Source organism: Puntigrus tetrazona, unplaced genomic scaffold, assembly GCF_018831695.1.
Source record: "Puntigrus tetrazona isolate hp1 unplaced genomic scaffold, ASM1883169v1 S000000001, whole genome shotgun sequence".
Lineage (NCBI taxonomy): Eukaryota > Metazoa > Chordata > Actinopteri > Cypriniformes > Cyprinidae > Puntigrus > Puntigrus tetrazona.
In genome coordinates this window covers 4,747,939-4,774,904 of record NW_025047681.1, presented here as the reverse complement: position 1 = coordinate 4,774,904, position 26,966 = coordinate 4,747,939, and the positions used below count along the sequence as shown (strand labels likewise).

The 26,966-nt window shown below is 40.6% G+C and overlaps 1 protein-coding gene across 2 annotated transcripts; it reads right to left on the bottom strand.

Moving 5' to 3' along the window:
- Positions 1–9,416: 9,416 nt before the first annotated feature.
- LOC122331521 (stonustoxin subunit beta-like) lies at positions 9,417–21,514 on the bottom strand. Of its 2 annotated transcripts, none has more exons than XM_043229005.1 (5): positions 21,336–21,514; positions 20,900–20,992; positions 15,535–17,256; positions 14,741–14,773; positions 9,417–9,794 (listed from the first exon to the last, which is right to left on the bottom strand). In XM_043229005.1, the coding sequence occupies exons 2-5, from the start codon at positions 20,988–20,990 to the stop codon at positions 9,691–9,693; spliced, it is 1,950 nt and encodes a 649-aa protein (XP_043084940.1). In that variant the 5' UTR covers positions 20,991–20,992; positions 21,336–21,514; the 3' UTR covers positions 9,417–9,690. The 2 variants fall into 2 exon arrangements, with proteins under 2 accessions (XP_043084940.1, XP_043084939.1); XM_043229004.1 differs by lacking the exon at positions 9,417–9,794 and adding an exon at positions 9,804–11,092 and having other exon boundaries at positions 21,336–21,508.
- Positions 21,515–26,966: the final 5,452 nt, after the last annotated feature.

Genomic DNA, 26,966 nt, shown 5'->3' with positions numbered 1-26,966 from the left:
CAAGTCTAACAGTATTCGAAAGTATATTTTTATTATTATAGAAAAAAACTATGTATGTAAGCAGAAAATGTATGTCTGTCTGAGGAGAATGAAGATGTGTGTGAGAGCAGTGAAGATGGAAGGTGTGATGAACACAGAAGCAGATCATTCAGGCTCTGATCAGACACTGATCAGACAATATTGAATCATCTCCTGAAAGAGTTACATCCCTCGGGTGACCCAGGACAAGGTTTATTTCAAAATACACAGTTAAACTGTAATTTTTATGGTATCAGAAACAGCCGGGGGGAGGGAGGGGGTTTTTATCTTCCTTATTACCTGATTTTATACTTCCTTGTTACCACATACCTTTTATCTTATGATTTCACTTCAACTTCAAACACCCCACCCCCCCTGTTGTGTTTATGACACCCTCCTCACCTCTGCTCTTCCTGCTTCCCCTCCTTCTGCCCAAAAGACTTGGTTTAAAGTTCATTAGGAATAAGGCATTATATGTCATTTGTCTTATGAACCTATTGTTCTTCACTCTCATGTTTGGTTTCAGTACGATTGGTAAATTGGTCTCAATTTCACAGTAATCACTTATATTATGGAGAAGATTAAGAACTTGGTAGAACTGTGTTCTGTTGAGAAGGAGGTGTGTCCTCCTTTTGGGTCTCTGAACGTGTTCCAGCCAGGTGTGACACTGGAGCACGGGAACCTAAACACCAAAAGGTTTTTACAATTACATTTGGTATCTCTTTGTCTGGTCTGAGTATATAAGGAAAGTGACAAAACACAACAAGGAGTGATTCTGTAGCCAGATCGGCCCGTAGTGTGGTGTGTGTCCTCATACACTACACTATGTACTTTTTAAAGACCAGGTATACTGACCTTACAGTTGAATACAGTTGTGAGGATACTACCTTTTCTAGTATCTTTGACAGAAAAGGGAGATTAGAGATTGGTCTGTAATTTACTAAGTCTTTGGGATCAAGATGTGGTTTCTTAATAAGAGGCTTAACTACAGCCAGTTTGAAGGTTTTGGGAACATGTCCTAATGACAATGATGAATTAATAATGGTCAAAATAGGATCTATGATTTCTGGAAGCAGATCTTTTAATAGTTTAGATGGAATAGAGTCTAACATACATGTTGCTGGTTTAGATGATTTAACAAGTTTGTACAAGTCTTCTTCTCCTATAATAGAGAAAGAGTGTAATTTTTCCTTAGGGGATCTAAAGCTCATTATCTGATGTGAAACTGTAGTTGACGGCTGCATATTTACAATTTTATCTCTGATGGTATCAATCTTAGAAGTAAAGAAATTCATGAAGTCATTGCTGCTATACTCTTGGGGCATATTAGCACCTGCTGATGCTTTATTTTTTGTTAATTTAGTCACTGTATTGAATAAATACTGGGGGTTGTGTTTGTTTTCTTCTAAAAGGGATGAAAAATAATCAGATCTTGCAATTTTTAATGCTTTTCTGTATGACAGCATACTCTCCCGCCAGGCAATACGAAATACTTCTAATTTGGTTTTTCTCCACCTGCGCTCCATTTTCCGGGCTGCTCTCTTTAGGGTGCGAGTGTTGTCATTATACCATGGAGTCAGATTGTTTTCTTTGATCTTTTTTAAGTGCAAAGGAGCAACTGTATCTAAAGTGCTAGAAAAAAGAGAGTGCATAGTTTCAGTTACATCATCAAGTTTTTGCATCGTATTGGATGAGCTAAGGAATTGAGATAAGTCAGGAAGGTTATTTAGAAAGCTTTCTTTTGTGGTGGAAGTGATGGTTCTACCATACTTGTAATAAGGTGCAGAGTTTACAGGTTTAACTATACAGAGTTCACACAAGTCTAGATAGTGATCTGAAATGTCATCACTTTGCTGCAGTACTTCAACCATTTTAACATCCATTCCATGTGACAGTATTAGATCTAGAGTATGATTTCTACAATGAGTAGGTCCAGAGACGTGTTGTCTAACCCCAACAGAGTTCAAAATGTCTAAGAAAGCTGATCCTAATGAGTCTTTTTCATTATCAACATGGATATTATTCGCCAACAATTAAGACTTTATCTGCGGCCAGTACTAACTCAGTTAGAAAATCAGCAAATTCTTTAATGAAATCTGTGCTGTGCCCTGGTGGCCTGTATACAGTAGCCAGTACAAACATGACAGAAGATTTATCACTAGCACATGATTCTGTAGATAATGTTATATGCAGCACCAAAACTTCAAATGAGTTATACAAGTTTAAGTTTGTTTTATTTAGTTTTGTGTTATTTTTGTACTGCTGATCAGTTGTGCAAATGTCTATGAATTATTCCAATTTGGAAACTATTCTTGCCTGGCAAAATAAACATTAATCTTGGTTAACTTATAATATTGTCTGAAATAACTTTTCTAGTAGGTTAGTGACTTCTGAGGTTTTCCTCATTGTTGGCGTGCTAGGGTGAGTCAGATCAACGATCAATGGATGGAGCCGTCTTGAGATCTTGACTTCTGGCCACCAAACTGGCTTAGCATGCTATTACTTAGGGAACGCATAAAAAATTACTCTTTTTGAGTCTGTCGAGGAGATGGCTGCATTAAGGTAAGCGATCTACAGGGTAGCCTCTGACTAAGACCTGGACTAGCCCAGATGTGTTGTGAGTCTGTTCTGGCCAAACAAGGTCTCTAAGCGACCCAGACTCCTAACGAATGATAAGTCAAAACTAGGAAACATTATAGTTAATTAATGATCCAAATTTAATCACAACTAGAGGGATCAGCAGTTACATTTAAATAAATATAACTAAAATCACGAAAGATTGGAGTCAGATAAAATTATCTATAAGGTCAGTACTATAATTGGAAACACAAAAGATTAATAAATATTAGTGATTTTTAACGAGACGCAAAGAAAAGACCGAACACGCATTGACCTTCAACCAGGGCCTCTGGATTCCGTTCTGCAGGAAAAGAGGGACCCTTACACATTTCATTAATGAACAAATTTTGCTTTAATTCTTGAGATTATTAGGGCTTTAAAAGTCTTCAATCAGTCTTTAATCTTCACATTCTTGTCAATCATATTGTTAACGTTGCTTCACCTACTATAAAGTTTATCACAGACATGATTTTCTACTTAGCGGCAACATATTCAAGACCAAATTCACTGCTATATACACATCTTCCAAAGTCTTGTCATTACAGATGTTAAACTCTTTCGTCTTACCAATAAAGACAATAAAGGCAAGCAATTCCAGCAGACTTGGTTGGTGATCTCTTAAGCATTTGCTGACATGTTAGACAAAATAAAACCCACAGATCAAGAGTGCACACGACAATGCAGGGAACATGGCTAAGGACGTGACAGATCGGGACGAGATTAGCAAAGCTGATATTATCCCCTGCTTGAGACTTAAAAAGGTTGCTCAGCAGAGAAGCCAACAGTAACTACAAAGTTAAAAGAATGAAAAAAAACTTAACTGAAGACAGTGCACTAATGTTGGAGTTTGTGCTAAAGGAGCCCGACCAAGACCCTTCAAAGCTTTGTTCATCTTCAAAACACAATTAAAGATATTTTGCATGAAAGAGGGAGGCTTTTCTGACTGTTCTATTGACTGTCAAACAATTGCCACAGTCTCGGCACAGAAAAGGATGAAGATGGCGCCGTTGAGGTCGGCTGCCGTCACGACCGCTCCGGCAAAACTTTCTGTTTGTCCAGCACCTAATCACCGGGATTCCCATGTTCACCCCTCTTTCCCCAGATACCCACTTACAATTGGACAATTACACTGGACAAAATTGCAAAATTTACATTGGACATTCACACAGCCACTTTATATTTTATATTTTATATTTTATACTATTTCATTTTTTACCTTTTAAATATGGCGCCATATTTTATATTTTATACTTATATTTTAGATTTTATACTTCATTTAATTTTTTACCTTTTATACTTTGCACATTTCTTTGTATATATATTTTTAATATTTTTATATTTTATATTTATATGTATATATAGATATATTGTTTTCTTTCCAACGCTGGACGGTTGTGTAAAACATTTCACTGCATGTCGTACCATATATGTATGTGTATGTGACAAATAAAATTTGAATTTGAAAAGTATGAAAGATGCCGTCAGCGGTTCAACCATAACGTTACGATGTCTTCTGTGTCGGCCACCTACCGCATCTCTGCGCTTATTTTCTAAATACATTACAATATATTTATTTGAACATTGTCCCCCAGAGCTTGGAACATACGTAAATCCATATTTATTCGGAAAAATTATATTCCTGGAAATTCCTCTGGAACATTTTAGAAAAAAAAAGCACAGTACAAACAGTAACTTAGAAATAGCTGTTTGTAGACTTATTATGAATACAGGTTTTGTTCTCAATTTCCTTTGTTGTGTGTTTTACTACAAGAATACTTAACATAAAAATCGTTTTAGTAATTACATTTGGGGACAAGGGTAAAAAAGTTATTCATCTGATTTTTACAAAGTAAAGGTAGGTTGTAATTTGTAATTTGTGTATGTAGCTTCTTCTGAGCTGGTCAACGAGTTTGGCTGGCTGTGGATGAACATTTGCATTCAGTGCTCATGCATTCCTATTTGTTGCTCAGTTGAGTCACGAAGGTCCCTCTGCTTATGACAGCTGGAATTGAATCTGACTGAATTACACTGATCTAACTATTCATAACTGAACTGGTAACAACCAGTCAGACAACTAGTCTGCAGTTTATGCAACCATCCACAGAGGCAATCATTAGCTTGATTTACAACTCTTCACGTGCAGGAATGCCTTTGATTTTGGGAAAGTAGGTTTATGCACTAAAGATAACAATGACTTGTTTTACAGTACCATATTGTGAGCTGTGTTTTATCTTTTATGGTAGTTATTACTATAAAATGCACAAAGTAGTAAACTGTATTTATTGTAGTCTACAATCAGTAAACTTAGGAGAATAACAACTACACATAGCAAAAGAGGAGACAAGCAATAAACACAGTAAACACAGGACTGATATAGACAGGGGATGATTAAAAGCAATTTATACAACAATTCATTGTATTTTTAGTTTATTTGTACAGCATGTATAATGCATTGTTTCACAGAGAAATAAGAACATTTAAGGAAAATAATATTGCAGGCCAAGCACAAAAGATTGAGCAATGGATGCTCTCCATAATGATTGATAACCTCTAAACAAAGAAACTACAAGGGAAGTCACAGCAATTGAAAGCCCAGACAGCCATAAAAATGTAAACATTCCCCACCATTATCAAGACCTCACTGAAGTCTTCAGTAAAGTTAAAGTCACTCAACTACCACCACATTGGCCATGGGTATGACACCCAAGAGTATAGTCTACTCCTTGTCCAGAACCAAGATTTAAGCCATGGAGGAATATATTGACAAATTGGACTTAAGAAGCACCTACAATCTCGTGAGAATCAAGAAAGGAGATAAATGCAAAACTGCTTTTCTCACTACCAAGGGACACTATAAATATCAGTTCATGCTGTGTGGGCTAGCCAGCTCACCAGCCATTTTCTAATCACTCATTAACAAAATCTTCAAGGATCGTCAGAACAAGTTTTTGATTGCATATATAGATGACATCCTCAGCTTCTTAAGAACAGAGGCACAACTCATTAATTATGTAGAAATAATGCTAGCCCGTCTCCTGGAAAAGCAGCTCTATGTCAAGGCAGACAAATGTGACTTACACATGAGTCAAACTTCCTTTCTGGGCTATCATATCAAGATGGATGAACTGAAAGTCCAAGCAATCAAAGAATAGCCTAACCCGTGACCATTAAAGATTTACAAAGATTTCAAGGCTTTGCAGACTTCTACCACAGATTCATTTGCAACTACAGCATGGTGGCATCCCCTCTAACTTCTCTTCCTATAGGTAACCCTCCAAATTAATTTGGGCCGAAGAACCACCCTAAAAGAAAGATTCACCTCCGCCACAATCCTAGCATCCAGAGCCTTGACGTTGAAGTAGATGCCTGTGGGATTAGAGCTGTACTGTCACAGAGACATGGTCAACCCCATAAATCGCATCCATGTGCCTTCTTGAGAAAGCTAACCCCTGCTGAATGAAATTATGATGTGGGAAACATTGGTATTTGACAATGGTGACATTGGTTAGAAGGTGCCATCCATCCTTTTCTAGTCATCACCAATCACAAGAACTTGGAGTACATAAAAAGTGCCAAATGACTGTACCTTCACCAAGCCTGTTGCAGGCGCTCTGTCCCAACAACATGACCTTTCGGCAGCATGCAGTTTTACCACCATTCTGATCATCATTGACCAATTTTCCAAATCATGTAGAAGAAGAGGCCAGCTTCAATACTTGTTAACCCTTGTAACCCTCCCAATCACATAAAACTATGTGGATTCTAGACTTTTAAATGATTTAGACAAGGATGTATATATAGTCAGAGTGAATACTGATGATACTATACACCCTCGTTGGCACTGAATTTATTTCTAGTCTCAGTGTTCTGAACTGTTTGCGGTGAGGTCTTCCTTCAGTTACGTAAGCAAGATGTTTCTCACAGTGATATTTCTTTTTCATTTCATCTAGTTCTCCACTTTCCTCTTTCAGTGGCATCAGGTCTAAAGGGACAAAAATACGAGTTAAGACCGGATTCATGGCACAGAGCAACAGACATCAAGACATTTAAGTCATTAACTGCCCCCCTCGTTTTGCTCTTTAAACCTCTTTTCAGTAATGTTTTCTCTGTAAGGTTTTTAAATCTCAAAAACCTTTAATCTGGCTGCTATTAAACCATTAACCATATCTGGTGATTTTACAAAACACTTCACATCTTAATTCCCTTTTTCACTTGGAACATTTATGTGAACACGAGCAACAAGAGGAAATTTACACAAACTTGACAATTAATTAATCTTATTAATTAACCTTTTTTCATAAAATAGAACAGCTTTTTTCTTAAAATGTAATAAATTTATTCTTTTATTTGTTCTTAGCATTTTATGAAAAAAGCTTATATATGTATATAAATAATGCAACTTTAACAGTTTGCTTTATACAATAAATAAATTTTAAATTTTAAATAAATAAAAGTCCCATAATTGCAGACTAATTACATCTCCTGATTTCTTCCCAGACTTTAGAAGTCACTAGTGTAGTCTTAAATAGGACGTGCAACTCAACAAACATCTTATAATTGTAAACCCTAAACAAATTTTTTCATACTTATCTATTTTTGTATATTTAAACTAGATTTAATTATTCATGGGTGATGGTATGCTTGTACATTGCCTTTGGTTTATCCTACAGCTATACCTTGAGGAAGACCTTGTGCAGACTTGTCATGTAAGCTTTGCTAACAACACGTCATATATAGCTTATATTACACATATGTGAAAATAATTCATTACAGTACAGTTTCATTAGAATCGCTCGACTCACTGACGTCATCTGCTGGTCAAAACTGTGAAAACACAACGAGAACAAATAGACAACAAATTGTGACAATATATATATATATATATTTTTTTTTTTAATTTATTTTATTTTATTTTTTTTTGCATTTTTTATCACAGTTATAATGGCTGTGAGATGTTCAAAAAGTACTGATGCAAACCAATAAAATAACGTTTTGTTCGCATATTCACTCAAACCATAACATAATTATTTCCGTATTTCTAATAACATTGAAATATCGAATGTAAATGTTCAAATAAAGCTTTGAAAACGTTTTTTGTAAAAAGTTAAACACTACATTTCAGCCTTTAAATAAAGAAAAAGGGTTTAGTCAAAACAGTTAATGAATGATTATATGCAGTTCATCTGCTCCTTGTCTAAATCAGTTAAACGTCTAGAATCCACATAGTTTTATTAGCGTCATCGAAGGCATAGCAAATGGCTTTTGACACTTTTATTATTGTTCTGGAGATAATGCTGCCCGTGCGAATTACAGTAGATGGGCCTCGGGGTAATCTGTCAGTTACGTTTTTTTCCATCATTGTTAAAAGAATTCTGTCAATGTCAGAGAATTTTCGGTTAACGTGACCTCTGGTCACACAACCATCAGAGTTACACAAACATCAGATCTGTGGAAACTATGTACCGTACTTTACACATACTACATGTTAACTTATATTTGTGTGCTTTCGCTTTAGACTGACTGGTGCTGAAAGAGGAGAGACCCGAGTATTAAGAACAAAGAGAAAGATCAGCATGAGACGGGTTACGATTTCATAATCCACAAGGACTGAAAAGTCTAAAGAGAAGACCAAACTAAGAGTCGTTTCACCTGCCATCAGTGTGGAAAGAGTCAAAAACCAAACCTTGAGGTCCACTTGAGAGACCTTTCACCTGTGAGCGGCGCCGAAAGAGTTTCACTCAAAGTCCACCCGAGGATTCACAGCGGAGAGAGCTCTTTCACCTGCCCAGAGTGTGGAAGGAGCTTCGGTCAGGAAGGAAACCTCAGGAGGATTCACACGGGAGCCAGAGTTTCACATGTCACAACAGCCTCAGTTCTCAAGTGAGGACCCATGCCGGAGAGGAACCATTGACCAAAGACAAACCCTTCACGTGAGAGCGCTGTGGAAAGGTGACCCTCAACAGCCCCACGAGGAGTCGCTAGGGAGAGACCTGCTACAGAAACTCTTCGTTCCCACAAGAGTTCTCTATGTGGAAAGACTTTTAAGTTGTTCTTCGATTTACCAATGGATCAGTATTTCTGAGTGAAATTAAAGGTTTGATTGTATAGACTTTCTGGTGGTCCTCGAGGGAACTGCAGAAGGATTGGTAAACCGTGTGAAAGTGGAGCGTAACGCTGTCGAATCACTGTTCAGTTTGGCAGGTTACTTTTCGTAATCAGTCTAGTGATGCTCCTGTACACATGTTTCAAAATTGATTACAAAATTGGACAATATTTGTTGTTTTCTGTTTCTTTAAAAGTAGACATTTCTCTATAGATCTAGATTTCACATCTGTTCACTTGAATTATTTTATGCTATCCTGAGTGCCCTTGACTACAGATTTTTTTCAGGTTGACTAGTAGTCAGTTTAAAGCATTTCAAGTGACTAATCACATGTTTATTCATAAACCAATTAAATCATTATAATGAGCTTTAAATTAAAAGTGCTTTCTTTGTTTGAACTTCACAACACTGACTCTTCATCTCTTATGCGACGTTTCCATATCCTGAGAATATTTATTTTCTATTTGAATTGGTTCATTTTAAAGTAGACATTTCACTGTCTATAGATATATTTTTAATGTCTGTAAAGACATATACGTCGGGTTTACTTCAAATATTTCTTACACTTATCTGTATGACAAATTACCCAGATAGCACACATATTTTAACTTGTTTCAAAACGTTAAACTTTTATATATATTTTAGATTCATTACATGTAAAGTAAAACATTTCAAAAGTATTTGGTTTTATTTTGTTGATCATAAAAGTCAAAATCCAGGATCTCAAAGTATGTTTATTTATGGGCTCAATACTTCAGCACAGACCTCAGCATCAGTGAGGAGTGAATGAAGAGATCCGTCTGTTTTGTCGTTGATCTGCTGTTTCTCATCTTTCTTTAGAACATATACCATAGATTCCACATGGGCTTCAGGTCAGGCGTATTGGTTGACCAATCAAGCACAGTAATGTCATGGTTAGCGGAGCAGTTCTGGGAGCTGCGAGTTCCTGCTCAGTCTTGGCCTGGCAAGTGGCAAGGTGCTCTACAATCTGCTGCTGGCAGATGCTGGCCTCTGTGAGTCACTGTAGAACGTCCTCCAAGATGGGGAAGGAGTGCTTCGTTGGGAAAACAAAAAAAAAGTGGTGAGAGGTCACACGTCTATGATTCTTCACTCTTGTGCCTGCATTCTCCACCAGTGTCATGGGGTGAAGGATCACACAACAAGGAGAGCTCCAAAAATAAAATGTAAGCTCATGTGACTTATATAGTGGGGCTTGCAGGTGTGACCGATCAGCCTGTGATGGGTGCGGCCAGGTGCTCCTTGTCCATTGCAGGGCGATGCCAGTTGCGCTCTGCAACTGTGAGGAATCTTTTATATTTATGTTTAATAAAAATTCAGACATTTCACATTCATCAGATTTATTTATTCGGTGCTTTGTACAGTACAGATTGATTCAAAGCATCTTTGCAGCAAATAAACTAGCAATAGTTATTACATGTTAATCAATTAAAGTCTGATCTCAAGATAATTTCTGTTTTATAATTTGTGCAAAAAAACAATAGAGAAAAATCAAATGATATTATGAATATTGTCTAAGCGAATTATTTACCGTGTATAAGGATTTCTGATGCACATTTATTCTGATTTATGTTATTTGACTGACACAGTATTAATATATACTATTAATAGTGCACTATTTGAGGGGGCAGCCATTTTTAGTGGTGTCTGAAAACCATAGTGGATGGAAATAATGAGTACACTCAACAGCTAGAGAATCTCAAAGATGAATAAAAGTATAGAGGGCAGTTTTGGATACAGACACTGTTACTGATTTATGATGCAGCTCAAAGCATTATGGGAAGAATCTCTCAGGCTATTCTGATATTCTGATTTATCCGCACAGTTTCACTGATGATCCATTACCAATCCAAAACCCAGCATAGAGCGGCTGAGTGAATGTGGCCTGGACTGAGTGAATGAGGCTCATTGTGTCAGAGACCCCGTAGAACGACAGAGTTCCTGCTTTGTAATCTACATACACTCCTATTTTACTCTTGGTGGGCTTCACAGGGAGAACATTCTGTACGTTATTGTGTCTGAAGTAGTATTCGCCAGGAGTGCAGATGAAACTCCAGGACTTATCATTACGTCCTAACAAACAGTCAGTTCTGTCTCCCTTCTTGCTGATGTTCTTGTATGAGAGTGCTATATCCGCTTCTCCGCTCCACTCCAGCTCCCAGTAACAGCGTCCACTCACACTCTCTCTACTCAACAGCTGCTCCCAGTAATCAAATCTGTCCCGATGATCAGGGTATGGTTTTCTCTCGTTCGCACGTGTCACTTTTTTGTTCCCCTCAGACAGAACAAGTTTATTATTTGCAGTGTTTGGATCCAGTGTGAAAGAACAGGCATCTGACCACAAGAACACAACAATCCCAAATCAAACAAGATTAGCTTCTGTAATATGAATTTGTGAAAAATCACATGATTTAACATATCATATGTTAAATTAAGACCTAAGAGAAGAAACTTTGAGTAATACGTCCCCCAGTTCTTTTAATGTGTAATGTCATTTTGCAATATGAGCAGAAGAAACTGTGAAAGCAGGAACTCTGAATCATCAGTGTCAGTTTCCACAAGATGAAAAGAGCCAAAAAATTCTACAGATTGATTATCAAATAAAACTGTTCGCTACATAACATATTGTAAAAGAGGTAGGCGGTATTATGCTGTTTATGTTCATGCCATGTCAAGTCATGTTTATTCGTACAACATATAATTTATTTTTATATAATGTATTTGTCACATCTCTGGACTCTTTGTTTATGGTTTTTGTCTCGTGCCATGTGCTCCCTGTGCCCTGCCTTCCCTCCATGTTAATTATCTCATTGTCATCAGCTGTGTGTCGTTAATTTAGTCATTTACCCTGTGTATTTAAGTGCCGTGTTTTCAGTTCCGTTTGTCCGATCGTCAATGTCTCTACCTGGTTGTTGTCCTGCCTGCCTGCCTGCCTGCCTGCCTGCCTGCCTGCCTGCCTGCCTGCCTGCCTGCCTGCCTGCCTGCCTGCCTGCCTGCCTGCCTGCCTGTTTGTTCTGCCTGCCTTTTGTATCTTTATTTTGCCATTTTGAGATTAAATCCATTTAAGTTCATTTTTAAGCCTCGTGTGCTTCGTCCCGCGAAAGCGACAGTACGATCGGACAACAAAAGTAAATAGCGGCGTATTTTCCCTTTTTTGTTTTTTATTTTTGTTTGTCATGGATTCCCCTTACGACGACCCCAACTTCCTCATCCTCCTGCTGGAGCAGGAGGATCGCTCTCTCGAGGGTTATACAAAGGACTTCCTCGCCCTCGCAAATGACTCGCGCTACTCGGACAGCTTCCTCTGCCCGCTTTATTACCGAGGACTCGACAACTCCCCACGAGTGAAGCTGTCCGGGGACGGCCCTCGAGAGAGCATCGGCGCTTACATCGAGTGGGTGATCCAGAACCCAGCCCATCATCTCCCCGTGTTGCGGAGTTCAAGTCTGAGCCCACCGATGGCGCGGTCGCTGAGTCTGGGACGACCACGGGACCCTCGCCGAGGAGAGTGACAGAGCCGTGGAGCGCCACCGGACCCGAGCTGACTGCGACAGACCAGGTGCGTGAGCCGGCAACAGAGCTCGCCGTGTGGAAGGCAGCCGACTGCAATGAGAGCGCGGAGTGGAGCTCCGCCCACTGCACATCGGCTGAGGATGAGCTGATCATCCACCTGGGGCTGCTGGATCTGCAAGAGGAGCTGGACGATGTGGACTCGGACTTAGACTGTTCTCGTTCAGCCGTCCCGTTAGCCCGCTGGTTCCGCCCAGCCGTCCCGTTAGCCCGCTGGTTCTGCCCAGCCGTCCCGTTAGCCCGCTGGTTCCGCCCAGCCGTCCCATATGCCTGCCTCAAAGGCGCACCCAAGAGACTGTTCCCCGTGCGCTCCCTCCAGTGCCCGCGCCCCGTGCGCTTCCTCCAGTGCCACCTCAAGTTTTCCCACCCTCCCACCCTTGCCACACAACATCGATGGATCCCAGCAGCATCTGCGCTCATCCTCAGCTCACTATCTGGAGCTCGCCACGGGTCTGCCGGTCTCCATCACCGTCGAGGGTGAAGGATCCCTCACCTCGCCGTCCTGCCTCAGAGTCCCGGACTCCTCCTCGGCTCATAGACCCGTCGGCTCCCCCTGGGCTCCTAGCTCCCTCCTCTCCACTGTGGTCCGTCAGTCCAACAGCTTCACCAGGCTCCATCGTCCCTCCGGCTCCGCCTTGGTCTGTCGTCGACCATCCGTCGCCTCGGGATTCCTCTCCTCCGGCTTCACCTCGTCCCTCCATCCCACCGGCTCTGTCAGGCTCCTCCTTCCCTCCGGCTTCACCTCAGTCCTCAGTTGCTCTGGCTCCGCCGCGTCCTTCCCGTCCCCCGTCTCCGTGTCAGACGCCAAGGACGCACCTTCCGGGAGGGGGGGGTAATGTCACATCTCTGGACTCTTTGTTTATGGTTTTTGTCTCGTGCCATGTCCTCCCTGTGCCCTGCCTTCCATCCATGTTAATTATCTTATTGTCATCAGCTGTGTGTCGTTAATTTAGTCATTTACCCTGTGTATTTAAGTGCTGTGTTTTCAGTTCCGTTTGTCCGATCGTCAATGTCCCTACCTGGTTGTTGTCCTGCCTGCCTGTCTGTTTGTTCTGCCTGCCTTTTGAATCTTTATTTTGCCATTTTGAGATTAAATCCATTTAAGTTCATTTTTAAGCCTCGTGAGCTTCGTCCCGCGAAAGCGCGAACGTGACAGTATTAAAGTAAAACAATTATAAAATTTTAGTTAATAGTTCAAAATAATTGTATTATTTGAGAACAATTGCAACGGTTCATATTAATTAAGCCTGTATCATAGAATAATAACTTCTTGTTATGTTTTTTTATTTTGTAGATTGTCTTGTGCCATGTGCTCTGTGTTGCCTACCTTCCATTACTCTTAATTGTATCATTGTCTACAGGGGTGTCTTATTAGTTTAGTCAATTCCCATTACCCAGACAGCTTTCTGTGCAAGATTTACTTCCTCGGACTAGACACCTCCATTCAAGCTAAGCTGTCCGGGAACGGAGCCATGGAGCGCCACCCGAGCCGAGCTGACTGCGTCAGACCAGGTGCGTGAACCGGCAACAGAGCTTGGCACAGTGGAGACAGCCGAGTGCAAGGACAGCGCGGAGTGGAGCTCCACCCACTTCACTATGGCTGAGGATGAGCTGATTATACATCTAGGGCTGCTGGATCTACAAGAAGAGCTGGATGATGTAGATCTGGAAGTAGACTTGGCACCTCCCCTGTATCCTCAGTTCCTGATCCCGTCCAGCTGTCCTGAATGCCTGCCTCAAGGGCGCCCCCTAAAGACTGTTCCCCAAGAGCTCCCTCCAGTGTCCGCACAGCCAGTGCCGCCTTCACTGTCTACGGTTCAAGTTTTCCCAGCCTCCCACCTTTACCATCCGCCACTGATGGTTTCCAGCAGCCCCTGCGGTTATCCTCAGCTCACCATCTGGTGCTCGCCACAGATCTGCCGGTCTCCATCCGTGTCATGGGTGGAGGATCCCTTGTCTTATTTTCCGGCCTCCGAGTCCTGGACTCCACGTCAGCCTGTAGACCCGTCGGCTCCAGTTTACTTTTGTTTTATCGTTGGTTCTCGTCTTTTAATGCGTGTGGTTTTGTGTCCTGCCTGCCTAACTGCCTGCCATCCAACATGTAACTGTAGTGTTTATTTTGTTCTTAGAAGATTAAAAGTATTTGTTTATTGTCCCTCATTGAGTGCTCTCTCTCCCAGTCCACACCGTGACAGTAGTAATACAATCAAAGTTAATTTGTGGTACTTGAAACAAAAAAACATGGTTACTATAATCATAATTAACTACTTATTATAGTAAAATTATGATTAATTTTTGTAAGGGTGTATGTGTGAGTGAGTAAGAGAGAAAAAGATAGAGAGAGAGTTGTGTGTGTTTGTGATTCATATCATCACTTATATGATTTTTCTGCTTGTTTTCTTAGTGACTTACATTTTAGGAAGTCGCTCCTGTTCCAGTTGTTGACTGAAATCAAGAACAAAGTCACATTCAGTCAATAAACAAACACACACTGCAGTAATCAGATATCTTCAAGTTTCTTTTTGGCAGCTGTGTTAATGTGATGGTAACATGTTAATCATGCTTGCTTTTCATGCTAAATGTGTTAGCAACCACTTAGCAACTTCCCAGTTAATACTCGTAAATGCATATTGATGCAAGAATTTAGATTTAGATATTTATAAAAGTTTAGATATTTATGAATTTAAAAAAGTGCTAAGAAAATATTATTTTGCAATCCATTGAATACCTCTCTGGAAAACTAAGTTTCCTGTCATTTAAAACAATAGGAGAGCCAAACTGCTCCTGTACATCTCATTGTTTCACGTTTTCATGTAGCGGTTCAGTAAATTATATAACACAGAAATGAGCATCACCCATTAATTTAGCTGTACGCTACTTGGGAAAAATATAAAAAAAATGACAGATTTTGACGAAGTTGCATGTGCTTTGGATGTACAACAACAAAGTTTGATAACAAATCTGCTTAATGTCTGTGTTATTACATGGAACCCTGTTGGTACACATGAGTGAGCTAGGAAAGAACCAAAGAGAGGTCACTCACTTATAATAGTGTCTGGTGGTTTTTTAAATGGTGGTGGTGAGAACAGTGGAACATAAAAAACTACATGCAGTAGAGTCACAAGCATAAAGTGAAATGCTGATTGTTTGACAATGGTAAATTTATAAAGTAATAGTATTTATTAAAATGTGCAGATGACACTTACTTGAAGAGAGTGTAGGGCTGACAGTATCGCTGGCTTCACTCACTCCCACTTTACCCACTATCCTGTAGCGGATCAAGTACTGCTTCCCAGGTACCAATTCAGTCAGTGTGAAGTCTTGATCAGCTGTGTCTATGAAAAGCCACTGCTCCTCAGCTCCAGAACCTGCTTTTACCTGCTGGTACTCCACTCTGTACTTCACTGTTTCTCCAGTTGGGGATTTCTGCAGTTTCAGGGAAATGGTTTGTGCGAGGACATTCTTTACTATTGGTGTGGGTGGCTTGGACACTGGCTGGAACTTTGTGTCTGCCACCTTCCCATTTTCATACAAATAGATGGAGGAGCCTGGAATGGAGGGATTGGAGATGGCGGAAATAATGAATCTGATGCTCTTATCATTTTTATTGGCCTTTGAAAATGTCTTGAAAACTGATAAGTTCTCTCTCATCTTTGCAATGACATCAGGATCTTGGAACCACTTTCTGACATCAGATGCCACAGAAAGCAGGTTCCTTTTTTCATCTAGCTTTGTAAACTTCTCAGATTTCACAAACTCTGCCAGGGTTGAAAGATATGGGTCTTTATATTTTAAAGATGTGAAGGTCAAGCACACTACGGCTTTAATATCAGGATCAAGAAGGATGCCATTGAGCCTGTCTGAATCTTCAGTGTTGATCTCCTTCAGCGTCTTGCTGGGATTATTCAATAAGTTAAGTTCAGACTTTGCATCAGATAACCATTGGTTAAGTAAGTCAGCATTAAAAGGGGAGCTGCTGTGTATCATCAGAATGTCTTCCAGAGATTGTTCCTCCACACTTCCTTCACGAATGGCAGGCAAGTATCTGGCCAGTGCTTTGTGGAGTACTATTGTGTAAATGCTAAATGAATCCTGAAATAAGCGCAGCCTTTTTTTGACGTCACTGAAAACATTCACCTCTGTTCTTCTAGACAGGTCAGTGCATGTCCTCTCTACATCCCTCAGCCCCTCCATCATATCTTCAGTGTTGGAAATGAAACGTGTGCTGATTTCTCTCTCCAACCGAGCTGCTTTTGTATCCAGCAGACAAAGAGGATAGAGCCAGACTTTTATTGGCACTGCATTCTGTGGATTTTTCTTCAGCAGATTGGGGAGGTTCTTGTACACCTCTATGGCCTCTAAGTATGTGGTGGGAGTCTGCTCCAGGTGGACATCACCATGAAATATGCAGGTGATAGTCTCAGCCTTTTTATTATCCTCATCTGTCATTTTTAAAGCTCCTTTTCCCTCAATGGAAAATCCAGGGATCTTCTTCACCATGACATTTAGTTCTCCCTCAATGTCCTGCTTGTTTTCATTTTCTGCAAATGAGCGTTCAAACACCATGAAGGCATGAGCTCCGTACAGCACAGCCGTGACCACATGAGTTGCAGTTTTCTGGTCGAATACCTGAGCGTAGGTGATCTTTCCCAGCTGAGTCATAGTGAGTTGATCGAATCTTGAGGTTTCACTGTAATGCATTGTTACTCTGGACTGCTGATTGGAAGATTTGGTGTCATTCAGGAACTTGGCAGATCCTCCCACCTCCACCAGCCCCCCCAAAAAGCTTGCCTTCAGGGAAGCACTTACACTGAGGAGATTGGACTTACTAGATAGAGAGTCAGAGCTACTGAACTTCAAATCTGTCATCAGCTGCGGGCGACTGTCCAAATCTTCCCTCAGTGATTTCTTATCCCACAAAGTAACACCTGAAATGAGAAATGGTTTTTACTGTTACATACATAGAATGGACACAATGAAAATCTGAAGTACAAATGCATCCTGTATATGTGACAATATTAAATTTATATTTGTGAGCTTACTTTTCTGTCTTAAATTGGTTAGATAAGTACTTTATATAAGTAGAAACACTTTATAATAAATTGTATTGTTATTAACAAACATATAATGCTTAACAGATGATTAGTTAATATTCAATCATATAGTGTGTAACCAATGACTGTGCTCAACAGATTGTTTTCCATTTGGGGATAAAACGTAGGGATGTAGTTGAGTATGATAAACCTGTCTGATTATGGAAAAGCATGGTTTTCTCTCATGGAACCTTACCTTACCTTGCTTGAAGTCTGCATAAAATTAAAACTGCTAGTTTAAAGGTGAACATCGGTAAGCCCCACGCACCTTATTTACTGCTGCTGACAACTAAACGCTCACTGTCTTACAATAACAGCTGTCATTGTGAAAACTTTGTCCCTATATGTCCTGAACCCCATGCCAACAGTCTTCCGCCCTATGACTAGGATTCTAATTCATGTCGGGCATTCCTGTCCCACTGCTCCTTGGTCTTTGCACTCCAGCCCCACTGTTATTTCATGGAGGAGTCTGAGGTGGCGTTTGTGATCAATCTCCTTAAAGGGAGGGCTGGTGATTGGGCTACTGTGGTGTGGGATGCTCATGCCCCTTTCTGTGCCACATTCCAGGAGTTCCAAGATGAAATGATTAAGTTGTTTGACTGATCTGCTCAGGTTGAGGAGGCAGCTTTCCAGTTGGTGCGGCTGAAGTAGGATGGTTGCTTAGTCACAGATTATTCCATCCAATTTAGAACACTGCCAGCTGCCTGCGACTGTTATGAAGTGGCTTTGCGTGGTAGGTTTCAGACTGGATGATGAAATTGTTGCCCATGAGCTGCCTCGTGATCGTGACTCACTAGTGGAACTGGCAGCGCGCATAGAGGGGCGTCTTCAGCGTCACCATCAGCAGTGGACTGCTTTGTCCTCCTAGACCTTGGGTGAGGGAGCGGCCAATTCCTCCCGTACCCCCTCACCTCCTGCAGTCGACCCTCAGCCCATGCAGGTGGGACACCTTCGTCTTACTGCCAATTAGCTGGATCAACTGACTCGAGGTCTCTGCCTATATTGTTGCAAGCCTGGACACAGAGCCATCCAGTGTCCTTTAAAACCAGGGCCCATCAGCAAGTCGGGGGATCCTGATGGGTGCTTCTCCATTTTCCGAGTCCCCCAAGTCTAGTACCCTGCTTCCTGTTTCTATTCAGTTTGAAGACACCATTCACTCTTGTCCAGCTCTTGTTGATTCGTTAGCTGAGGGCAATTTTTTGGACACCTTGGTTGCAGTGCAGTGGTACATCCCTCTTCCTTTCCCCATCTCTGTTTGCTCCCTCAGTGGCTTTCTCCTCGTCTCCATCACCCACTCCACCCCTATAGTAAGTCTAGAGGCCTTCTTGACCTGTGTGTGTCTGTGTTTTCCCTCCCCATTGTTATCTTATCAACTATTTTAGCTGTCTTCACACCTGTGATTCGTTTACTCCTTAATTTTCCTTCTACTTAATTTCCCCTTGTGTGCAGTCTTGTGTCTGACCATTGTGGTGTGAGGATGCTACACTTGGCTCGTGACCTGCTTCCAGTCTTGCTATGTTCTGTCAGAACCTGCAACTGAATCTGTGTTCTTTCTTGACAGTTCATCCGTGTTGAACAGCAAAGTTGATTGAAATTTCTTTAATTGTGACTTAGAGCTAGCACTCAACATGTGTTATAGATTCTACATTTCTATATCAATCATTTCTGTGCATTTTTCTGTATTTATTGATAAGAAAGAGTTTGTTCAACAAAATCACTGCATTTTAGTATACATACAAATATCTGCTGTATTATGAATAATCTTTCCTCACTGTCATTCAGAGACATGCCTCGACGTAAAGTGGTTTGTTTTCCTTGTTCCTTGTTCTACCAACACACATAACACACAGCAATAACAGTCAAAATTGTATTACAAACTTCATGGAAGATCTTAATTGTGAGTTAAATTGACACACAGATGACGTGTTTATATGCGGTTGTGAGTAAAGTGTGCCATCAAACGAACCAGCTATGTTATAGAGGTGTGTTTGATTCACAAGCAAGTCAATTATTAGAGTCTTTGGGGTCAGAGTCTTTTTGTCAGTCATTTCCCCGGTAAGTGCAGTAAATAAAGCAGAGCCACACCTGACTTTAAAAGTTGCAGCATCATATTTAATCAATTACACCATGAGCTATATCTTAATTTAACAGTTTTTTTTTTTTAACAAACTGGAACTTCTCGAATAGGTGAACACACACACAAGCACAGAAAGTCCTGTTTCTTTCTCAATCTGTTTTCACAGTTTGTATCCAGACTAGATGGTGGATCAGCACCCAGAGATTATGTTCATCAGAGACCAGAACACCTAGATGCGCCCGTCGACAGATCACCAGATCCTGATGCACACACACACGCACACACTAAGTCATTTACACTATCTGACACAGCTGCGTTTAAAATTGAACTGGAGGTTAAGTGCTGGGCGTCCGGTCAGAGGAGAACTGACCCCAACTGAGTCTGGTTTCTCCCAAGGTTTTTTTTTCTCCATTCTGTATGCATGGGGTTTTGTTTCCTTGCCGCTGTCGCCTCTGTCTTGCTTGGTTGGGGACACTTAACTTCTAGTGACTATCGTTGAATTGACTACAGAGACCGTCTCTGCATTTAATAAGAAATTGGTCACTCTCGTCACTATACATCCCTGTCATTATACTGTACAGTGCTTTGATGCAACCTGTGTTGTTAAAAGCGCTATATAAATAAAAATGATTGATTGATTGATTGATTGATTGATTTCATATTTGCATCATTAATTGTTTATCTTCTCCACCCGCAAATAAACAGAATTATTTTTTTATCCACAGTACCCGCAGATATAACCGTTATCCGCCCATCACTACTGTGCAGATATAAAAAGCATCACTGAGTTGCCAAGTTGAAGGAACAAATGAGTTTGTATGAGAAGAATGCATTACATGCGAGATCTGGCAAACGGACAAACCTTGGAATAAATTGATGTGATCATTCATATAATGAGGTTAGGGCCATACGAATTATGGTGGTTTTACCGGAGGTGAATGTAGCAAACATATAAAATACACCCGGTGAGATTTTTTTTATAGCGTTATGAAAATACGCTAAAAATACAGGAAAATATTTCAATGGGATGACAGTGAGATAGACTGTTAAAATATGAGAGACTCCAGTGAAAACACAGGTATGCAGAACGCTGTGACAAGTTTAACAATGCTCACTACATGGATCACAGCTGGACCAGAGCATGCATGTATCATTCATGTTTCATATTCTACTAAGCTTTGAACATGAACGAGCACTGTGTATGCACACGTATCATGTCTTCTTCAAATGAAATAGTGTGAATAAGTACACTGATACAGAGGTACATCTAATCATGAACAATGAACAAACTTTTTGTTCATATAACACACTTTCTGAAAAGTCTGAACAAAGTCCCCCTACACTGTGTTTTTCAGATCTGAGGTGTGAACGAGGTTTCATGACCCTTTAAGATAGAAGTACCTGGAATGAAGGAATCCTTGCGGCAGTCATACAGCATACCAGGATACAGAGGTCTTCCTAGGGCTGCCAGTTCAATGGTTTGTGATGCCATGTCTGTATAGAAGAAACACAGCAAGAACAATGAGAATATTTCTTAATTTGTTACAGTCTTAGAAGTATAGAAAAACAAAATTATGATTAGTTTATACAGCGTTCAACAAAATGTTTCATAAAGTTTACAAAACTGTGTCCAAAGTGATCTAATTCTGTTTAAAAGTCCAATAAAAACAGATGAAGACATAACTCTTTGGTTCAATGAATGCAGTGACTCTAATCAGATGGAATAATTTCTTTCACCCAATGCATTTTGAATCTGCCGCTGCGATATTGCTGACATTTAAATCTATCAATGCTATCATTGCACTACCTGTATGTGTCATTTTAAGTCATGTCTCACCTGTAGTTTCTGAGCACTCTATGGTGTGTTAAGAAATGAAGTCGTCTGGTAATGTCTTCGACTGAAGTCTGAAGAAGCTGGATTTTTCTGTTCTTTTATAGCACTCTATCTGGACCTGATCCATAATAGCTTTTTCTCTGGAAGTGAGTTCACTGATTCTGGTTAAACCATTCACCCTCACCCACACCCACCTGTGATTTCCTTTTTTTTTTAAGTCGATTGAAGTCTGAAGTCTTAAGTCCTCCACAGACAGCATGTTAGACTGTCCTTTTATAACCTCCTTTCCACCAATTTTTCTTACGCAACAGTCAACTTCAGGAAATGAGACAAGTTACTTTTATTCAAACGTTACATAAAGTTTGTACTTAATAGACAAGTCGTGTCACCTCACTTTCTAGTTCCAGTATATTTTGATTTCATCTATTAAAGGAAAGTTTGAATCAAAGAGTGAGACGATGAGGCTCTTTTTCACCTTTTCCCGAAAAGCCTATGATTAAATCAGCTTTTCTTTTATTATCAGACAGTCAGAGGAAAAACATCAATTCATATTTTTTTCCCCAGATTAGATTAATTTTTTTACGGATGCTTTATAAACGTGTTATTTTTCCTTATCACTTCTAATCCTGAGCAGTGTTACTATGAGTTCATTCTGACGCACTCACACTCAACATTGTCCTTTCTTTAAGAGAATCTACGAATAAGTCAAGGAGGAACAAGTAAATCAACAAGGACACTCCTTAATAATAATTAGGGAAACACAAGTCTAACAGTATTCGAAAGTATATTTTTATTATTATAAAAACTATGTATGTAAGCAGAAAATGTATGTCTGTCTGAGGAGAATGAAGATGTGTGTGAGAGCAGTGAAGATGGAAGGTGTGATGAACACAGAAGCAGATCATTCAGGCTCTGATCAGACACTGATCAGACAATATTGAATCATCTCCTGAAAGAGTTACATCCCTCGGGTGACCCAGGACAAGGTTTATTTCAAAATACACAGTTAAACTGTAATTTTTATGGTATCAGAAACAGCCGGGGGGAGGGAGGGGTTTTTATCTTCCTTATTACCTGGTTTTATACTTCCTTGTTACCACATACCTTTTATCTTATGATTTCACTTCAACTTCTTTTCTATTTTTAGATAAAAATTAATTCACACATTTTCCTCTATATAAAAAAATTATAAATTACAAAAGAATAATGAAATGTTCCTCTTCATCAGCAGTACAATGTCTTCAGTTCCCCAAATTTTTCGAAAAGCCATTTCATTAATGATCAAATTTTGCTCTAATTCTTGAGATTATTAGGGCTTTAAAAGTAAGTCCAGGATCCTCTTTATTTTTTAATCTTCACATTCTTGTCAATCATATTGTTAACTTTGCTTCACCCACTATAAAGACATTATTTTTTTGTGAAAAGTTCTGTAGAGTCATCTCAATTTTTTCTTGAAGCTGTCAAAATGCAGAAGGTAAAAATCACATCAGGTGTCACAAGGACTGGACCAGAGACGGGAATGAAGAGATGGTTTTATTGACTATGGGAAACAGATGAGTCAGTGGTGATGAAAGCTTATCTGACAGTTCTTGGGAAACAACTGTAAGATTTTAATGTATGAATTAGCTCTTTAATTAATATTTGGCCAATTGAATATTAATAATTCGAGGTTTATGAAATGTATCGAATACACCTTATTGGCTAATCTGTCCAGTGTTTAGCATGATTAATGGTATCTTACCAATTCTGTTTACTTTGTGATCATCAAAATAACCACAAACTGGTATCCACTTTGTTTATCTGACTTAATTCTTAGCTGGGTAGCGCAGATCTGTGTGGAGTTTGACATTGAAATACACAACACACACGACAACGACTCTTAATAATGGAACAGAAGGCTTATTGAACTATATTTCTGCTGACATGACTAAGCTTAGAATGGACACACACATAAATACACATACAGACAGATTGGGAGGGAAATCATTAAGGAAGTCTAAAGTCTCTTTGCTAGTCCTTTGATCGCAACCCAAGAGAATTAATCAAAGCAGATGTTCTAGCTTATGGTTATTTTTTCACTTTGCACCATTTACTTAAGAAATGTAAACTGTGTGCTGGCTTCTGAGAGAATCACTTGGATGACGTCTTTGGGAGTCCCCGGGCGATTTGAATGGAAGCTTTGAAAGTCTCTGGATGTTGGGCTGCTCATCTTTGGAGGTTTCCTTGCTTCGAAGTTTTAAGCAGCTGATTTGCACTTGCCCTGAGAGGTGCTTGTCCAATCAATGAGGGGCTACAGGGCGTGTTCACACCTAGTTCAGCTCCTTTTCCATGCATAAAAGTACTGTACGTTAACACAGAGTTTCCATCCCGTCTGGAGATAGCATCTCTGCAATGTCCTACACTTTATAGAAAGTTTCCTACATCCCATATAGCAACATAATAACAAACAAGCTTTCATACCTTGACATGGCAAATGTCACAGGCTTTCATTGAACACCAAACATCACATACCTAGCACTCATTTAAACTGAGATCTATCACATGATTATGCATAGATTAAAATGGCAGTTTTCATGGACACATCAAACATACAGGAGGTTTATAGATTATTTATAGCTGTTGGGTTCTCCTCTTCTGATTGGATCACAGCCATAGAGGTGCTCTCCAGACAGCAAGGCACCGCAATGGGTGCTCGATTGGTTTTATGGCTTGGGAACAGTTCTAGGAGGAGACACACAAAGTATTCCTCTGAAAACTGGTTCTTTTTTGTAGCTTGTGAGTTTGTTCACCGAGGTCCTACACAATGAGGAATACAGTCCAAAGGGAATCGTTGGGAATCCAAAAGTATCCAGACATGGGGAAAATCAAGAGGTCGGGAGCTAGCGTAGAGGGGTGTGAATGGTAGATCCGACAAGGTTGAACTGAGGGAGTGAAGCTTATGTAGTGTGGATCTGATTGGGAACAGGTGATTAGAACTCCAGTGATGATAATCTGGTGGGTGGTGCTTCAGTGGTGCGAATCCGGAACCCCTGGAACTCAGCGGGAGCCTGTGAAGCGAGCGCTGCCGTGTTCCAGGAGCGATGTGTGCCGGAGGTTACCCAACGTCCAGTAAACAGGCCGGAGATTCCCTCTGCACATGATGAGCCGATGCCCACTGAGGACTGCGCTCTCTGCGTGGACATGGCTGGCACACTGCATCGTGCATCAGGACCCAGAAATCAGCGTGAAGGTGAATGGGAAGTGGTTCCACACCAATCTTGACTCTGCAGGTAGTGAGTCTGGTCCAGGTGAATATTTTCGCACTTCGACACCCAGAAACTACCTGCTTGGAGGGTGAACCTTTCAGGCAATTTTGGGCACCTGGCCCATGGAGGTGGGAGGGGTAAAGGACCTACCTGTAACAGTGCTGATTGGAAGAGATCGACTGCCTGCTAGCCGCCGCCACACCAGAGGGAACCGCAGATGGCGTAGTCAGACCCGGGGACCCCAAAAACGTCCCACCTTGCTGGCAGCAGACAGCGGGAGAGATGTTGAGTCCCCTTCCCAAAACTCTAACCTGTTCTTTGATGTCTTCCTGCAAGTCACGGAATGGGGCTCATTTGCCAAAGCACAGAAAGAGGACGATCAACACCCAGGTCTGCATCATTGAGGGCCAAGAGGTGCGGTCTGGACCCCATCCTCTCCCACATTTCAAAAAAGGTCTGCTTTACTGTGTCGCTTAGTGGAGTAGGGAGAAATTGCTACTGGTGTTTCTGTGGTTGAAGACGGAAGCCATACTGGAGCTGGCTCATACCCATCGAATGGCAGGACACCTAAGAGTAGCAAACACCTGTCAAAGGATCCGGGATTGTTTTCACTGGCCCAGCTTTGAGGCCGTGGTGAAACACTTTTGCCAAGCCTGCCCAACGTGTCAGCTGATGACACCACGGACTTCTCCCCCCGGTCCACTCATTCCGCTGTCCATCAATGAGGTTCCCTTCGAGTGCATCGGGATGGACCTCATAGGGCTGGTGCCGAAGTCTGCCCAGGGACATGCTGGTGATCATGGACTACGACACCCGCTACCCATACTCGTCGAAAGATTCAAGCAAACTCTCAATCAGATGTTACAACGAGTAGTGGCAGAGGACAGGCGGGACCTCAACTGGCTTCACCCCCTTTGATCTTCTCTTTGGGCCTCCTCTTCGAGTCAAACATGTACAGGTGTACAGGAGATTTTAAAAGTGCTGGCTAATGCTAAACGTAAATTTCGTAAGATTGTTATTCACGTCGGCGCTAATGATGTTCGACTTCGCCAGTCGGAGATCACTAAAAATAATATTAAAGAGGTGTGTGAATTTGCAAGCACAATGTCGGACAATGTAATATGCTCTGGTCCCCTCCCTGCTTACCGGGGTGATGAGATTTACAGCAGATTGCTGGGTCTCAATGGCTGGATGTCTAAGTGGTGCCCGCAGAACAACATAGGCTTTATAGACAATTGGATGAGTTTCTGGGGCAGACCTGACCTGTTGAAAAGAGATGGTCTTCATCCCTCTTGGGGTGGTGCCGCTCTTCTATCTAGAAATATGGCATATAGTCTTATAGCTCCAACATGACCAACTAGTGCCCAGGTCAGGAAGCAGACAGACCGGCTAAACCGACCGTCTGCTAGCTGCCTCACGTCACAGAAGGCAGTTAATTCTCAGCACATAGAGACTCTTTCACCTAGATATCACACTATAGAGACTGTGTCTGTTCCCCGAATTAGAATATGCAGAGAATGTCCAAACCTAATCAAAAGCAATAATTTAATTAATGTCCAACAAATTAAAACTACCTATAATTCAAATAAGCAAACGATAAAACTTGGCTCAAGCTAAATATTAGATCACTTTCCACAAAAGCACTTTATGTATATGATTTGATCAATGATCAGAAGCTAGATTTGCTTTGTTTGACAGAAACCTGGCTAAAACCAGATGATTATATTACTCTAAATGAATCTACCCCAAAATTATTTCTATAAAAATGAGCCACGTTTAAAAGGTAGAGGAGAGGTGTTGCTACAATTTATAACAATATTCTTAGTACTTCTCAGAGGGCAGGCTTTAAGTATAACTCATTTGAAGTTTTGGTGCTGCATATAACATTATCTACAGAATCATGTGCTAGTGATAAATCTTCTGTCATGTTTGTACTGGCTACTGTATACAGGCCACCAGGGCACAGCACAGATTTCATCAAAGAATTTGCTGATTTTCTAACTGAGTTAGTACTGGCCGCAGAGATAAAGTCTTAATTGTTGGCGATTTTAATATCCATGTTGATAATGAAAAGACTCATTAGGATCAGCTTTCTTAGACATTTTAAACTCCATTGGGGTTAGACAACACGTCTCTGGACCTACTCATTGTAGAAATCATACTCTAGATCTAATACTGTCACATGGAATAGATGTTAAAATGGTTGAAGTACTGCAGCAAAGTGATGACATTTCAGATCACTATCTAGTCTTATGTGAACTCTGTATAGTTAAACCTGTAAACTCTGCACCTTATTACAAGTATGGTAGAACCATCACTTCCACCACAAAAAGAAAGCTTTCTAAATAACCTTCCTGACTTATCTCAATTCCTTAGCTCATCCAATACG

Bases quoted from the DNA above. Each gene is read 5' to 3' on its own strand.
- LOC122331521 (XM_043229004.1), bottom strand. From the start codon at position 20,990: ATGGCATCACAAACCATTGAACTGGCAGCCCTAGGAAGACCTCTGTAT. The intron at 17,257-20,899 runs GTACTTCTATCT...TTCTCATTTCAG, and splicing joins CAAGGATTCCTTCATTCCAG to GTGTTACTTTGTGGGATAAG. The intron at 14,774-15,534 runs GTAAGTGTCATC...TCTTGATTTCAG, and splicing joins CAGCCCTACACTCTCTTCAA to TCAACAACTGGAACAGGAGC.